The 17786-nt window shown below is 38.6% G+C and overlaps 2 protein-coding genes across 2 annotated transcripts; both read right to left on the bottom strand.

The window, feature by feature from the left end:
* Positions 1-1704: 1704 nt before the first annotated feature.
* On the bottom strand, positions 1705-2640 carry LOC103107608 (olfactory receptor 14C36-like). The gene has a single exon (XM_016185278.1). It carries the CDS (start codon positions 2638-2640, stop codon positions 1705-1707), a length of 936 nt encoding a protein of 311 aa, XP_016040764.1.
* A 12156-nt stretch (positions 2641-14796) lies between these two features.
* LOC103107646 (olfactory receptor 14C36-like) lies at positions 14797-15726 on the bottom strand. The gene has a single exon (XM_007516455.1). The coding sequence runs from the start codon at positions 15724-15726 to the stop codon at positions 14797-14799; it is 930 nt and encodes a 309-aa protein (XP_007516517.1).
* Between the last annotated feature and the right edge of the window lie 2060 nt (positions 15727-17786).

The raw sequence follows: 17786 nt of genomic DNA, 5'->3' as shown, positions 1-17786 counted from the left end.
TTGGGAATCACTGCATAGTCTTCATCTTTCCCCACGTCTACATGGGATTTTTTTTTTGGTATTCCTTGCTCTTTTTCTATATCATAAATGTGTATATCAGGTTAATTAACATATCTATGTAATCTCAGAGGGAGTGTGTATGTGTGTGTGTGTGTGTGTATGTGTGTGCGCACACACACGCGCATGCTCACATGTGTGAATTCTGATTGAAAAGTATCCTGTCTAGGGTTGGCTTCCTTCTACTTGATACTACCAGCTTAAGTTCTGGTTTCCCCCAACTCTGAACATGAAAAAAATAGATTGAAGGGGGCTGGGTGGTAGTGCAGCGAGTTAAGTGCACAATGCGCGAAGCGCAAGGACCAGCCTAAGTATCCCAGTTCAAGCCCCTGGCTCCCCACCTGTGGTAAAGCAGGTCTGCACGTTTCTATCCTTCTCTCCCCGTCTCCTCTCGATTTCTCTCTGTCCTGTCCAAAAACGGTAATGGCAACAATAGCAACAAGGACAGGCACAGAGGCCCAGCGATAATCCTGGATTCAAAATAAAAAAAATAATAATAATAATAAATAGATTGAAGATTAACCTCCCCTCCTCAGTAAAATGATTAAAATAAAATATATAACAGTTATTGCTAACTACTGCTAATTGCTAGCAGTCTAAAATGTGTGTGCAGGCACATAAACAGATGTGTGTCATATATACTTATAGATGTAAATGTAATTAAATATGTCTATCTTCATGTTTTTCCCTTAACTTTAGGAAGTTAAAAATCTGTGAAAAATTCATTTCAAATATTTTAAAATGTTCTGAAGTATGGAATATAAACATACAAAAAAGAATAAATTAGTGAATGATGCTTACTACTGGAAGTTTTTGACACTTTATCTACAAGTTTCATGATGTTCTTGTGACCTTTAAAAGTGTAAGAAGTTAACCACTACTGGGATCAATAACTCTATGGAAATTGATTATTATACGTCACCATCTTTTTTTTTTTTTGCCTCCAGAGTTATCGCTGGGGCTCAGTGCCAGCACTACAAATCCACTGCCCCAGAGGCCATTTTTCTCATTTTGTTGTGGTTGTTATTGGATAGGACAGAGAGAAACCAAGAGAGGAGGGGAAGACAGAGGGGGAGAGAAAGAGAGACACCTGCAAACCTGCTTCACCTCTTGTGAAGTGACCCCCTGCAAGTGGGGAGCTGGGCTCAAACCGGGATCCTTAGACCAGTCCTTGCACTTTGTGCCATGTGCACTTAATCTGCTGCGCTACTGCCCAACCCCTATATGTCACCATCTTAAAGTCACACTTTCTGAGAATTTATCAACAATATTAAATGAAGGCTTATTGTACATTCATTGAAATATACTATTGCTAAAATTCTCTACAGGAACACTTTATAGACAATAGAATGAGAATCTATAAAATGAGAAATAATTATCAATATTTTATGCAGATGGTATAGAATAATAGTTATGCAAGGGCTCCCATGCTTGAATTTCTGAGGTTCCAGGTTCAATTTCTTTACCATTATAAGCCAGAGCTGAGCAGTGATCTTGTAAAAATAAATAAATAAATACAATAATTAAATACTTTGCAACATTTCTTAATTAGATATAAGTAAAATGATATGGGTAAAGTCCAACAGTTTAAACTGTAACATAATGTGTATTTTACATAGGTTAAACTTAATTCAGTGAAATATATCTTTAAAATTTTCCTGAGTAAATTTTTCTTAATATTATTTTCCTTACAGCTTCCTTTACTTGTTTGTTTCTAAGACTGTAGATGATGGGATTCAAAAGTGGAGGAACAATTGTGTAGAGTACAGAAGGAATAATATCGTGAGTTGTTTCAGCTGTTACTGAAGGCTTTAGGCAAACATAGGATATTGAACTGAGAAAAACTGAAACAACTAGAATGTGAGGAGCACAAGTAGAAAATGCTTTCCCTCGTTCTTTGTTTGAAAATTTGAGCACAGTAGAAAATATACGAACATATGAGAGGGCAATGAAGATAAAGCAACCACCACAAACTACAATAGCAGAGACAAGAATTAAGATTTCATTGCTGGAGGTTTCAGAACAGGAGATACTCAACAGAGAGGGGACATCACAGAAGAACTGATGGACTACGTTGGACTGACAGAAAGACAGTCGGAATGTATTGCCAGTGTGCATACCAGCATAAATGAGACTACTGAGTAGGGAAACTAGAGTCATCCTAACACAAAACTGGTGGTTTATTGTGACTGGGTAGTGGAGGGGTTGGCAGATGGCAACATAGCGGTCATGGGCCATGATGGTTAGGAACATCATCTCTACAATTGCAAAGTAAATGACCAAGAATATCTGAGTTGCACATCCGGCCACCGAAATGGCCCTGTTGTTGGTTAGAGAGGTGATGCAGGCATTGGGGACAGTGACAGAAATATAACACATGTCTAAGATAGACAGATTTCTGAGGAAGAAGTACATGGGTGTGTGCAGATTCTGGTCAAATGTGGTGGCAGAGACGATGAGAAGATTCCCCAAAAGAGTGATCAAATACATCAGTAGAAATAACATGGAGTTCAGCAGCCTCGGTTCCCAGGCATCACCAAAGCCTTCAAGGAGAAATTCTGTCACCACAGTGGAATTAGTCATTTCTTCAAAATCTCAGTTGACTAGTAAAGATTAAGAGGAACTATATAAATTTATAAAGCATTTAAGACTATATAAAGTTGGGTTTTGTGTTCACAAAATGTTGGTTACTGTTACTATTTTTGCTTTACCACTCCAGGATAATTTATCAACATATTAAAGATGAGTTCTTTGCATCATTTTTTTCTGTATATTTGCACATAAATGTGACTTTCAGGGAGCCAGGCGGTAGCACAGCGGTTTAAGCGCATGTGGCGCCAAGCACAAGGACCGGGGTGTAAGGATTCCGGTTCAAGCCCTGGGCTCTCAACCTGCAGGGGAGTCGCTTCGCAGGTGATGAAGTAGGTCTGCAGGTGTCTGTCTGTCTCTCCCCCTCTCTGTCTTCCCCTCCTCTCTCCATTTCTCTCTGTCCTATCCAACAACGACGACATCAATAACAACAACTACAACAATAAAAAAGGGCAACAAAAGAGAAAATAAATAATTTTTTTAAAAATGTGACTTTCATAGTATTAAACCTAAGAAATCAAATGTTTTATAAATACTGTATTAAGTAGGTTAATATGTGCAAGACTCCTGTAATAAAAGATATTTCAGATGTTCAAGATGTTAGTATATGATCTAGTTCAATTTCCTTCAAAATATAATCTAAATGCGATAAAGGCTCATATCTTATGTAGCATTACTCTTTTCAAGATTAAGATTCTCTATATTTATTACACTTCATATTATGATGCATTCCAAGTGTGCAATCCGTATGCTATACCATGCATGTCAATTTAAAATACAAACTTTATGTAATCCGATGTCTTATTTTTTAAAAGAAAGAATTAAACTGACTTTTATTACAGCTAGTTCAAGGATAATCACTCCAGATGAGTTAAGCACTGATGGAGAATATATCTATTTGTTGATTTGAGAGAATGATTACTGGAGTTTTATGATTACACATTTTGTAAATATTTTCTCTACACTTCTGAACACCCTAGAGCAATATTATTGAACTTATATGATTGTAATAAAATGACTGAACACTTGCCAGTGGGAGGTGGAAAGTGGATAAAATGTTGGAACTTCAAACATGCAGTCCTGAGTTCCATCTCCAGAGTGAAGCTCTAGTTCTCTCTCCCTCTCTCAGTAATACATAAATACATATTTTTTAAAATGTTAGTAGCAGTTCCCCATACCTACCTTTCAATATAACCTCACTGTATAATTCAGCTTCTTATACAATTATTTTGATGCCTAAATTTTGATATTATTAATTGTCTCTCTCGGGTGTCACACTTGCATAATTCCACTGATCCCAACAGGCATTTTTTTCCCTTCCACATTAAAAAAAAATAGAGAAAGAGAGAGAAAGAAAGAAGGAAAAACACTACATCATATTGCCACTACTCATAAAGCTTTCCCTTTAACTGATGATTCCTTGCAGTTTCTATACTGAATGAACTATACCTTGGTATGTATATTTTTTATTTTGCCACCAGGGTTAGTGCTGGTTTAGTGCCTGCACTAAAAACTCTACTGCTCCTGGAAACCATTTTTTCATTTTTTAATTGGATAAGAAAGAAATTGAGGCAAGAGGGGGAGATAGGGAGAGAGAAAGACAGTTACTGACCTGCTTCACAGCTTGTGAGGTAACCCCCGCAGGAGCTTGGAGCTCAAACCTGGAGCCTTGAGCAGGTCTTTCCTTGTACTTAGTACTATGTGCACTTAAACCGGTGAACCACTGTCCAACACTAACTTTATTATTAATTTCAACATAAGTCCCACACAAAAATATACAGCCCATAATATAATAGCCTGTAGGTCCAAGGAGCTAGCTTAGAGTGTTTCTTAGTCATCTCAGGTCTGATCCTGGTTCCCACTGCATTTAAGGAAACCAGTGCTGTGGTCTCTTTCATTCTCTTCCTGCTTCTCTGTCTATCTCAAAAGAAAATAAAACCACAAAACCAATAATAATAACCTAGAAGTTCCATATTAACAGTATAGCAAATTTCTTGTCCTCCCCTACTTCCTTCTAAGAGATTATTTTCTCAGAAAATTGTATTTATTCCCTATGGTTTAATTACACTGTTCAGTTTCTTGAATACCGCATTTATCACCTTTATTGTATTATTATATCTGACAATATCAATCCAACTTGTATTTTTTAAGTTTTTTTCCTTTCAAATATTTATTTGTTTATTGGATAGAGACAGCCAGAAGTTGAGAAGGAATAGGGATATATAGAAGGATATAGAAAGAGAGATAAGGAGAAGCACTGGTCAGGTATAGAGATCAAAATTTCAGTCTCCAACATCAACATATGCCAGAACCAAGCAGCACTCTGATGTTTCCCTCTATCTATTGCTCTCTCATTTTATCCTGTAATAAATAAATACTTAAAAACAAATTTAGAAAATTTCATTTAAATTATCGACACAAAATACACACTCCTGAGTTTTTGTGTCCTTACCATGGAAAGAAGAATAAATCTTTGCTTGTTAGCATCTCCAAAACAAAGTCTGAAAGATAATTTTAGCAAAATTAGCATGCAGACAGGTTAAGCAAGTATCTTTAGGCAAACACAAGTTCTTTTTTTGCTCTATACACAGGTCAACTATGTTCCACTTTATTTAAAAACATAGGCATTCCCATGTCATCACCAGCAAAAGCTTTGGGAACATAATACTTGCCATTAATTGAATGAGGGTTCCCCAAGGTAATTTTAGGCAGAGTTCAGGTGAATACGACCCAATTAAAATATGAGTGGACACAGGAAATAAACAGATAGAAATATTTTATCTGTATATTCATGTAAATTATTATTAAATTAATGAATTACTACAGTTAAGGACTGAGATTTGTCTTCATAATTTAGAGAGGTTGTGTCATTCAACATTTAAAAGTTATACATTACTATATAATTTTAACTTAAACTGACTTATATGGTCATTCCAATTAACAGCTATAGCCATTATGGAACTGTTAAAAATCCTCAAGTTCACTCATCTGGTATAAAGTCTGTCATTCTGGATCCTGTGATTGGAGAGATGGCTTGGAATGTAGACAAGAGAGCTACACTTCTGTATACATGACATCCTGAATTCTAATGTTGGCACTACATTTGCCAGAGTGGTGCTCTGGATTTGCTCTGGAGTGGTGCTCTTGGATCCACTAAACACAAAATAAATTTCAAAATCTTAAGCATTAAATATAGGTAATATATTCTCAATGAAATGAATACACCAATATATGGATCAAATTATTATAAAAGAAAACTATATTCTAATATTCCTAGTGATCACAGACACTAAGATAATAAGAAAAATTTTAGCAAACTGGACCCAACCTTACATTTAAAAAATTATACAACAATATCTAAAAATAAACCCAAAATTTGTACATTGAAAATATTGAATTACTATTCAATAAAATAGAAAAAGATATAAAGAAGAAAGGTATTGCTGATCATGCATTGGAAGATTATCATCAAAATATATATTCTACCCAGAGCCATATACATATTTAGTCCAATCCCCATCAAGGTTCCACCTAGGTTTTTAAGAGAATAGAGTACAAGCTATAAATGTTTATCTGGAACCAGGAAAAAAAAATAGCTATACTTGCCAAAACAATCTTGAGAAAAAAGATAACAGAACTGGAGACATCATATTTCCAGATCTCAAATTATATTACAGGGCTATTATAATCAAAACTGCCTGGTACTGGAACAAAAACAGACACAGTGATTAGTAGAATAGAACTAAGAATCCAGAATTAAACCCCCACACTTATGATCATCTAATTTTTGACAAGAGGTCAAAACTATTACATGGAGAAAGAAGAGTGTCTTCAACAAACGATGTAGGGGAAATTGAGCTGACACAAGCAAAAGAATGAAATTGAACCACTACATTTAATCACACACAAAAGTAAATGCCTAATGGATTAAGGACTTTGATGTTAAACTAGATGCTATCAAAAACTTAGAGAAACTTATTGGCAGAGGTAACTTTCATCTAAAATTTATAGACATCTCCAATGATACAAATCCAATTGCAAGGAAAACTAAGACAAAAATACACCAATGAGAATACATCAAATTGAAAAGCTTCTGCACAGCAAAAGAAACCAACACCCCAATACAAGATTCCTTACAAAATGGGAGATCTTTACATGCCACACATCAGACAAGAGGCTAAAAACCAAAATATATAAAAAGCTCACCAAACTGGCAGCAGAAAGCAAAGGACTCAATCCAAATGGGGAGAGGATATGAATAGAAGATTAACCATAGAAGAGACCCAAAAGGAGAACACACATGAAAAAAAATGCTCCAAGTCATTGTCAGAGAAATGCAAATAAAGATGATAATAAGATACCACTTCATCCCTGTGAGAATATTGTACATTAGAAAGGACAATAACAGCAAATAATGTAGAGGATGTGGAGGTAAGGGAACCCTCCTGCACTGCTGGTGGGAATGTAAATTGGTCCAACCTCTGCGGAGAAGTCTCAGAAGGCTAGAAGTGGACCTACCCTATGACCCTGAAATTCCTCTCCTGGGGATATATCCTAAGTAATTAAAACACACCCATCCCAAATGATCTGTACATACCACCTATGCACATAGTATCACAATTTGTAATAGTCAAACCCTGGAAGCAACCTAGGTGTCTGGCTTCTCTCTTTCTCTCATATGATTTAAACAGAAAATAAATCTGTAATTAAATATTTAATACTGTTAGAATATTATAGAATTGTCATATTAATATATATGATTACATTTTACTATATTTAAGTGTTTTAAAAAATATTTTAAGTACTTAAAATGTTATTTAAAGGGTTAAGTGGTTATTCACTCAATAGAGCACACATATGAGCATGTGCAAGGATCCAATTTCATGTATCTGGTTCCCACTTGCAGAGGAGAAGCTTCAGAGCAATAGAGCAATTGACTCTCCCTCTCTGCTTCTCTGTCCCACTCTGTTGCTCAACTTTCATTAAAATTAAGCAGAAATGGGAGTCCAACAGTAGCACAGCAGGTTAAGCGCAGGTGGTGCAAAGCCCAAGGACGGGATTAAGGATCCAGATTTGAGCCCCTGGCTCCCCACCTGCAGGGGGCATTGCTTCACAAGTGGTGAAGCAGGTCTGCAGGTGTCTATCTTTCTTTCCCCCTCTATGTCGTCCCCTCTTCTCTCCATTTCTCTCTGTCCTATCCAGCAACAACGACATCAGTAATAGCTACAACAATAAAAAAACAACAAGGGCAACAAAAAGGAATAAATAAATAAATATTTTTAAAAGAATAAAATTAAGCAGAAATATATATGGTATGTGATATGTATTTGATAAAATACTTTTAGTCACAGAAAGGATCTCCCATCATTTGCTATATCATAGCCCAAACCTGAGGAAATTAAGATATATCAAATAAACTAAAGAATGATAAATGTGGTGTGGTATCACTTACAATTTTACTTTTTAAGTAAAGTTCAAAGAATCAAGAACAGAATTGTGGTTCCCCGAATCAGGTGAAGGAGATGGGGGAAAATGTATGTCAAAAGGGAAATGTCCTCAATTATAGGAGAAACCAGTCCTGAGGATATATAATTAATCTGAAGATATGAGGATATAATCAATAATATTATATTTTATACCTGACAGATGTTTCTTCTTCTTCTAGCATTTGCCCTTCTTCCGTAGCCAGTCAACAGTGTCAGGTTGAGCCTGATGTAAAGTTTCGAGACCTCCTTTGAATCTGGAGAGGTGGCAGTCGTTGACTATGTGGGTCATAGTCTGTCTGTAGCCGCAGGGGCAGTTCGGGTCGTCTCTGGCTCCCCAGCGATGGAACATAGCGGCGCACCGGCCATGGCCTGTTCGATACCGATTGAGGAGAGCCCAATCATAACGTGCTAGGTCAAAGCCGGGTTGACGCTTGCAGGGGTCTGTGATGAGGTGTTTGTTCTTTACCTCAGCTGACTGCCAACTCTGTTTCCAAGAGACTGGAACAGAGAAGTTCAGTGTAGGCGTAGGGGACCAGATTGGGTGACGAGATGTCAAGCGTTGGACAGGGTGGGCGAAGATATCCGCGTATATTGGCAGGTCCGGTCGAGCGTAGACGTGGGAAATGAACTTAGATGATGCCGCATCCCAACGAATATCTGGCAGGGCGATGTTGCTAAGAACTGGCAGCCATGGAACCGGGGTGGAACAGATGGTTCCAGAAATTATCCTCATGGAGGAATATAATTTGGAATCGACCAAGTGGACATGGGGGCTGCGGAACCATACTGGGGCACAGTATTCTGCAGTGGAATAGCATAATGCCAGAGATGATGATCGTAGTGTGGAAGCGCTCGCGCCCCATGAGGAGCTGGCCAGTCTTGCAATGATGTTATTCCTCGCGCCCACCTTTGCTGCAGTTTTTATGAGATGTTTGTGAAATGACAGAGTGCGATCGAGAGTAACGCCAAGATAGACTGGCTGGGCTTCATGCCGGATTCTCATATCGCCAAGCTGCACATTAAGCTCACGCGAGGCCGAGGCATGGTGTAGATGGAAAACAGATGATACCGTTTTTGCAGTGCTAGGGATTAGTCACCATTTTTTACAGTAATCAGATGTCAGAGACATGTCTTTCGTGAGTGTTTCCTCGAGGAAGTCAAACTTGGATGCCTGAGTTGCACAGCAGATGTCATCAGCATAGATGAACTTCCTTGAAGAAGTTTCTGGGAGGTCATTGATATAAATATTAAATAGCGTAGGAGCCAGAACAGAGCCCTGGAGGAGGCCACTTGAGACAAGTCTCCATCTGCTAGATTTGTCACCCAGATGCACCCGGAATCTTCTGTTTTGGAGAAGAAATGATATAGTGTTGGCCACCCATGGAGGCAGGCATCTTGAGAACTTGACTAGGAGACCACGGTACCAGACCGTGTCATAGGCTGCTGTGAGATCAACAAAGACAGCACCCGTCTTTCAATTCTTCTGGAATCCATTTTCAATGTAAGTTGAGAGGGCCAGGGCTTGTTCGCAGGTATATCTTCCTGGGCGGAAACCAGCTTGGGCGGGTGATAGGAATTTCTCTGTAAGATGAGAAATATGTGACAGAAGCAGCCTCTCAAGGAGTTTGTAACACACAGAGAGGAGAGAAATTGGTCTATAGCTGGCAGCCAGTGTTGGGTCTTTCTTTGGTTTCAAAACCTCTATAATCTTCGCACGATGCCAAACTTTGAGCATAGACTCAGATTCCAAGATGTGGGACAGGAATGAAGCAAGCCACTTCTTTGCTGCGGGACCCAGGTTAAGAATGAGTTCTGGGATGATGTTATCATAGCCAGCAGCTGTTCCCGGTTTAACCCTCTTCAAAGCGTCTTCCAGTTCAGACAGTGTAAAGGGAGAGAGTTTTGGAGATGGACAAGATAACCGGAAGTGGGATGACCACTCATGGGAAATTTCTCTTTTCCAGACTGGGTGGATCTTAGCACATCCAACTTGAGTTAGGTGACTGGCCACTGAGTTTGGAGATACGGGAGGATGGGAGACGGGAGGGGGTTGGCTACCAGCACCCAGTCTGTGAAGAAGCTTCCAGGCCTTCCTGCCTGAGTGGGTGAAGTTCAGACTTTCTGTGAGTTGCTGCCAGTGGGCTTGGCGTGCTGCATCCAAGGAGGCAATGAGATGGTCAGCCACATCTGGGTCACCCGACTCATCATATTGCTTTAGTAGTTGCTCGCATTCAGCACCAAGACAAGGTGTATAGTTAGCACGTCTCCCACGAGGAATGGCTTGGGAAGCTGCTTTGAAGATGGCTTGGCGGAAGCGCCTGTAGGAATCTTCAGAGGGGATAGAGTTAATTGGAATTGCAGGAATAGATTTGTTGGTAAGATCACTGAACAAACGCCAGTTTGCTTTCCGAAAGTTCCATCTTAGTTTCTCCGAGCACAGAATCAGTGGGAGCTGGAGACCAATGTGGATGATAGCTGGGCGGTGATGACTGTGCGGGAAGATCTTGAGAACATGTCTCGTAGCGGGAAAGTCTTGGCTGTTGACTGTGCTAATCCAGCACAGGTCGGGTGACGAGTCTTTATTCCATCTAGCACTGTGAAAAGAGCCTGGCTGTTTGGGATCGTATAATAGGGAGAGGTCATTCGCTGAAGCCCAGTCGGCTAAGATAGAGTCGTCAGCACGAGTGGAGGAATATCCCCAGTCTTGGTGATGACTATTAAAGTCTCCAACGCAGAAGGCTGGGTGATTCGGGCTAGGCAGGACCTCATTATCCCATGAGGCACTGGGAGGCTTATATACGTTGACGAGCTGAATAGTTCCAATAGTAATGGAGTCGAAGAGGCCGTATGGTAAACGTCCGCAAGACACGATTTGGCGTAGATGGCTCGGCCGTGTTTAGGATGGAGACTATAGCATATTAAATTGAATCCACTGATGGTGAATCGAGCAGCTTCATCGACTGCTATATGTGTTTCTTGTAGGCAGATAACATCTGCCTGATGCTGTATCTCCAATTGACCAATAAGAACGCGTTTGGCAAAGGACAGCCCCTCAACATTAAGTTGGAGGACTCGAAGAGCAGGACCAACAGCTTGAAAGCTGTCAGGAGCTGCTTGTTGCTGGCTTTGAAAGTGACTGGGATCCATGTGGATTCAGTCAGCTAGGAAGGATCGTCAGTTTCCCCAATGAATGGATACTCACGAGATGCACCATGGGAAGATCGATCCAATGCATCCAATGACAGATGCTGAAAGTTTACCTTAATAGTCACAGATGCACAAAATATAAATTCTCACAACACAGAACAAAAAGTTAAGTTTATGAGAAGAGAATGTGTTAATTATATGGATCTTGCTGATTACAGTGTATCAAATATTCACAGCATGCTTTAAAAATACACAATTCATATCTGGGAGGTGGTGCATTAGATAAAGCATTGGACTCTCAAGCATGAGGTCTTGAGTTCTATCTCCAGCAGCACATGTACCATGGTGACCCAACATTTTCAGATAAGAAGACCAAGAAAGAGGAGAGATATCAGGTAGGGTGACAGTGCACCTGGCTGAGCACACATGTCCATGCACAAGGTTCTGAATTCAAGCCTCCAGCCCCTACCTGCAATGGGGGAAGCTTGTCAGCATATAAGATACACTTCTTTGTAAATAGCATTAAATGACATAAATCATGGTAAGATCTTTTATGGAAACTCTGGGGTGTTGCTTGTTTTCCTCCATGCTTCTTTTGATCCATACCATTTTACACTACATCTGGTGATTTCAACCAAATCAGTGTAACCAGTGCCAACTCAACATGTTTCACTTCAGACTATGTCCAGAGACACCAGTCCTGGGATGTCAAACCTCAAACTCCAATAATCTGATGAGAACTTTCCTAGCTCATAGGAGTCCTCAGTTCCATTTCAGGTGTCACATGTCCTAACAAAGTTATAGAACCTAGATGTTGACCAGGGCCCATGAGATAGGGCACATGTATCCATAAGTTGGGGGGGGGGGGAAATGTTTACCTTACAATAAAAGTACAACAAGAAATTAGAAAGATCTAATAAAGAAACCATGAAGTACTTAACCAGATAGTTTCTACTTATACCTAGATACCCTCCTCACCTACTTCCTATTTCACATCCCTCAGTCACTCTAAGGCTAACCTTGTCAGATAAATTAAGACTACAAAAGCTGAATAAGGGCAAGAGACTGGTATACTTTAATAATGGCCCTTTTGGTCACTACCTGGCCACCCATCATCTGGGGCCTAGACAGGAAATCCTGGGATTCTCAGAAAGATGTGATGGGCCTAGGCCTCTTAACAGATCCATCTCACCACTGTTACTGATCATCTCCATCAGGAACAACATAATGGACCCCTTTGTGGGCCCCTACAGGAACTTCCCCTCAATGTAGAACAACAGTAGAAACTGCCCCATACTCTGAAGGGAAGCTGGGTTAATACACTCTGACACTTGAGGGAGACAGGTCCTGAAATGAGTGCAGTCTAGAATGTTCCTAGTTATGACAATGGAATGTGATCTCAGGCCTACAGGGATGCAGAGGTTGCATGGGCTCCTGTGTTAAACATGAATAGACATAGGCTTGTCTATGTCTAGGTTTATAGTACTTATATGCTTTTCCCATATTTGGGAGCTACTGTCTGCTATGATCCAGCTTTCCAGTCCTATTCACAACTCTTGACACCATTTCACAGACAATACTTGCAGCCCACCTGCATGTTAGCTATCAGCTCAGGCAAAAATTAGTAAAGTCATGGACCCCTTGGAATATACCTAAAATAGACTTCCTAGCTTCTTCCAACATGAAGACCACATTATCACCTGTTATATCCTTACCTATATGTTTCTGAGAAATTGATATTTTAATGCCACTCATGACTTTATGTAAACTTGTTTTTTTCTCATTTCAAGGTACTAAATTCTCAAACAAGTGAACAGCATCTTGTCAAAATTCTGAGGCATGATTCCATATACAGAAAAACACATATCAAGTCACAAGTCTAAGATGAAATAATGGAGTTCAACTTGTAGTCAAACAGCAAAGCTTAGCCTTGTGAGTCATTTAGTATGAAATTTCAAAATAATTACCAAAAAAGATCCACAAAGGAAATTAAAAATTGCCATAGTTCAGTTAATAGGAATAAATTCCTTCCTCCAGTGATTAATACAACATGCTTCACTTCAGACTGTGTCCAGAGACTACACGTGTGGAACGACAACCCTTCAGCTTCATTACTCGGGTGAGACCTTTCCTTTCACAGTATACTCTAATTCCATCCCAGGTGGTCCACTTTCTAACAAAGTCCCAAAACCTAGATATACACCAGTTTCTGTGAGAGAGAGCATATGTTCACACGTATCCATAAACTACTGCAAAATATATACCTGAAAGCAGAAGTGCACTAGAGTTTGCAGTGAGTATCCCCCCTAACACTTCCTCTCCACTATTCCAAGCTTTGGGTCCATGATTGCTCAACAACTTGTTTGGCTTCGTATGTTAACTCTCTTTTCAGTCACCAGGTTCCAGATGTCATCAGGATGCCGGCCAGGCTTCCCTGGACTGAAGACCCAACCAATATATCCTGGAGCTCCGCTTCCCCAAAGACCCACCCTACTAGGGAAAGAGAGAGGCAGACTGGGAGTATGGACCGACCAGTCAATGCCCATGTTCAGCGGGGAAGCAATTATAGAAGCCAGACCTTCTACCTTCTGCAACCCACAATGACCCTGGGTCCATGCTCCCAGAGGGATAGAGAATGGGAAAACTATCAGGGGAGGGGGTGGGATATGAAGAATAGGTGGTGGGAATTGTGTAGAATTGTACCCCTCCTACCCTATGGTTTTGTTAATTAATACTTTCTTAAATAAAAAAAATACTTCTTTTTAATTTTTTTAATATTTATTTTTACTTTTGTTGCCCTTGTTGATTTTTATTGTTGTTGAAGTTATTATTGTTGTTGTTATTGATGTCATTGTTGGATAGGACAGAGAGAAATGGAGAGAGGAAGGGAAGACAGAGTGGGGGAGAGAAAGATAGACACCTGCAGACCTGCTTCACCACCTGTGAAGCAAGTCCAGTACAGGTGGAGAGCTGAGGGCTCGAACCAGGATCCTTATGCTGGTCCTTGCGCTTTGAGCCACATGCACTTAGCCCACTGTGCTACCACCCAACTCCCTAAAAAATACTTCTTACAGTGAAGACTTTTCATTTTAATGTTAATATGTATAAATATGTGTTAATTTACACTTGCTATATTTAATAAACTATAACTTACTTTGAACATAGCTTTTCATTGCCATAGATGTAAATATATATAATGCAATAACACAATCTATATTTATTTTACATTCTTTTGAAGAAAATCTCATAATAATTCTATAATTAATGTCCACATCTGAATGAATAATATATAATTGTACATATTTATATAATATTGTATATAAAATTATTCACACCAATAACTTTATTTCTATTCATTAACTATCACAAACAAGTGCTAAATTATATTTATACAGGATACTTGAAACACTGAAGTGTTATTTTATAAATTATTTTCTCAGCCTCAAAAGAGGATTTTTTGGATTGAGTGGTCTAAAATATTTAAACTCAAGCAGATTTCAAAAACATCCAGAAGCATTTATTTTCTTAGGTGAAATTTTAATAATATTTTCTTTACAGCCTCCTTTACCTGTTTGTTTCTAAGACTATAGATGACAGGATTCAAGAAAGGAGGAACTATGGTGTAAAATACTGAAAAAAACATTTCCTGAAAAGTTTCAGATGCAGTTGAAGGCTTTAGGTACACATAGCTGCCAGAAATAAGGAAGACAAGTACCACAATAATGTGAGGAACACAGGTAGAAAATGCTTTTCCTCTTTCTCTGGTTGGAAACTTCAGCACAGTGGAAAGTATGTGAATGTATGACATGGTGATACAGATAAAACTGCCACCACAAACCACAATAATAGATATAATAAGTAGGAGCAAATTACTGAAGGTGTCAGAGCAGGAGAGCCTCAACAGAGAGGGGATGTCACAGAAAAACTGGTGGACCACATTGGACTGACAGAAGGACAGCCGGAATGTGCTGCCTGTGTGCACCCCTGCATAGATGAGGCCACTTAACAAGGAGACCAGTGTCATCTGGAGACAGAACTGGTAGTTCATGATGACTGGGTAGTAGAGAGGCTTGCAAATGGCCACATAGCGATCATGGGCCATGATTGTCAGGAATAGAAGTTCTACATAAGCACAATAAATGACTAGGAAGATCTGTGTCCCACACCCAGCTACAGATATAGACCTGTTTTTAGTTAGAGAGTTGATACAACCATTGGGGACAGTGACAGAAACATAAGACACATCTAAGATGGAGAGGTTTCTGAGGAAAAAGTACATGGGTGTGTGGAGGTTCTGGTCAAATGTGGTAGCGATGAGGATGAGTAGATTTCCTATCAGGGTGGCCAAATACATCAGAAGAAATGACAAGAAGTGCAGGAACCTTAGTTCCCATTTGTTAGCAAAATCCTCAAGGAGAAACTCCATCACCATGGTGGAATTGGCCATTTCATGGAAATGGTGCTTTACTAAAAAATAAGAAGGACAAAAACACAATTACAAGTTTCAGTTGTTTGTGCATCTGGTAGAAGCATGTATCATGCACAAGGATTCTGGTTCAAGTTTTTCCCCCCATGCCAACCCCACCCCCCTTGCAGAATTGAAGTTTCACAAGTGGTAAAGTGAGGCAGTGTTTCAAGTATCTTTCTCTATCTTTATTTCTGTCTCTTATCTCTATTTCTATCTTTCCCCTTTAATCACAGTTTCACTGTTTTTATCCAAAATTTACAAAAATAAAATATTTTAAAAATGTGATTACAAAATCATTTTGTGAAATATTCTTTGAAATTGTCTCATTTGATTTTATAGTGTTCAGCATTTTGTGTAGAAAGTCTTCATTTTTCATCTTTCAGTCTTCTCAGGTTATTGCCATGATATCATTTAACTAATATAACAAAGTGCTATGAACAATGTAGTCTTCTTACTTAACTTTATTCTGCCAAGAAGGTTAAATACAAGACAACCCCAAATTGAGTCAATTACGCTAAGCCCCTTCAACAAACTTACATCTGCCTATGGTTTAACTCCTTCTAAAACAAAATTTTAAACAAATCAGCCAAAAATAATTTCTTATTGGCACTAGGTATGTAATCTGGTAGAACTACTCCATCACCTCCCCCACTAAAAAAAGAAATCTTGTAATGTTTGATCAAAACCCATTCAAGTAGAAAAAAATACATTCAAAAACATTAAATAAGTTATGTATTTATATAAGTTATTTTCATAGACAGAGGTAAACAAATGACTAGGTAGTTATAGCAAGAAACATCTATAAGTAGCACAAGAATAGTAGATTCCACTACAACAAAAAATGTGAATATCAGCATGCTCAGATTGAAATTATTTCATAAGTCATAATCATGTTTTATTTAACAGAAGTTTTACTACTTTTAAAATTTTTATTAGTGATTTAATAATGATAAAAAATACTAAATTAACAGAGATGTGATTCCATAGAGTTCCCACCACCAGAGTTCTATGTTTCATCCCCTCCATTGGAAGGTTCTCTATTTTTTATCACTCTGGGAGTATGAACCAAAATTCCTTATCGAGAACAGAAGGTGAAAAGTCTGGCTTCTATAATATCTTCTCCGCTGGACATGAACATTAGCAGGTCAATCCAAACCCGCCCACCCAGCTTGTTTCTGTCTTACCCTAATGGGGTAGGCCTCTGGAGAAGTGAGATTTTAGGTCACATGATTTATTTTAAACAACAAACATGCTTAAAACTCTTTAAAGATGAAAAGCAAAAGTCTAACAAATAACTTTCACATCAATTTAATCGTTATTACAATCTGTCATGTTTCTTTTCCAAATTCTTTCTTTCATGATCATGTTTCTTAAGGTATTTCAGAATCCATGAGACTTACTAAATTGGTCTCAGCCAAGTGTTACTTAGATTAGGGCCTCAGCCTACAATAAACACCAGGTCTATGAAATGCATCCCATACCCTTGGGCTGTTTAAGCATAAGGCACTCACAACAAAATGAAGAGGGAAGACCAAAACAAAAGATGCAAATACTGATTCTTAATTTCCAAACAATAACAGCTGGATAATATGACAGAGATGGTATGAAAATCCAGAATTATTTCTCTGTCAGACCACCGTTCACAAAAAAGAGCCTTCAACAATGCTGTATTGCACTTATGTAAGCTTGTTTTTGTTTGTTTTCGGTTTTATTCTGCAGACATTTTGACTAACTGGTAAACATTTTACTACTTTTTACTACCACTTCTTTACTAGCATCATTAAATTACTTAAAGTTTATTCATAAAGATGGTTAGATAGTGCTTGTAATTGCCAAAGAAAATAAAAACTTAGAAAACTTGACAAAATTCAACATTTTTTTCATGATCAAATCATTAAAAATAAAAGAGTACTGATTTACTTATTATTCTCCACTGGATATCTCTTCAAATGGCTCTGAGGATGTTCAAGTATATGTCAAATAAATATATCAAAATAAAAATCCTAAATCAATAGTGCCATAAAAAGAAATAATGATCA

This window comes from Erinaceus europaeus, chromosome 2 (genome assembly GCF_950295315.1).
Source record: "Erinaceus europaeus chromosome 2, mEriEur2.1, whole genome shotgun sequence".
Lineage (NCBI taxonomy): Eukaryota > Metazoa > Chordata > Mammalia > Eulipotyphla > Erinaceidae > Erinaceus > Erinaceus europaeus.
This window is presented reverse-complemented; position numbering and strand designations above follow the sequence as displayed.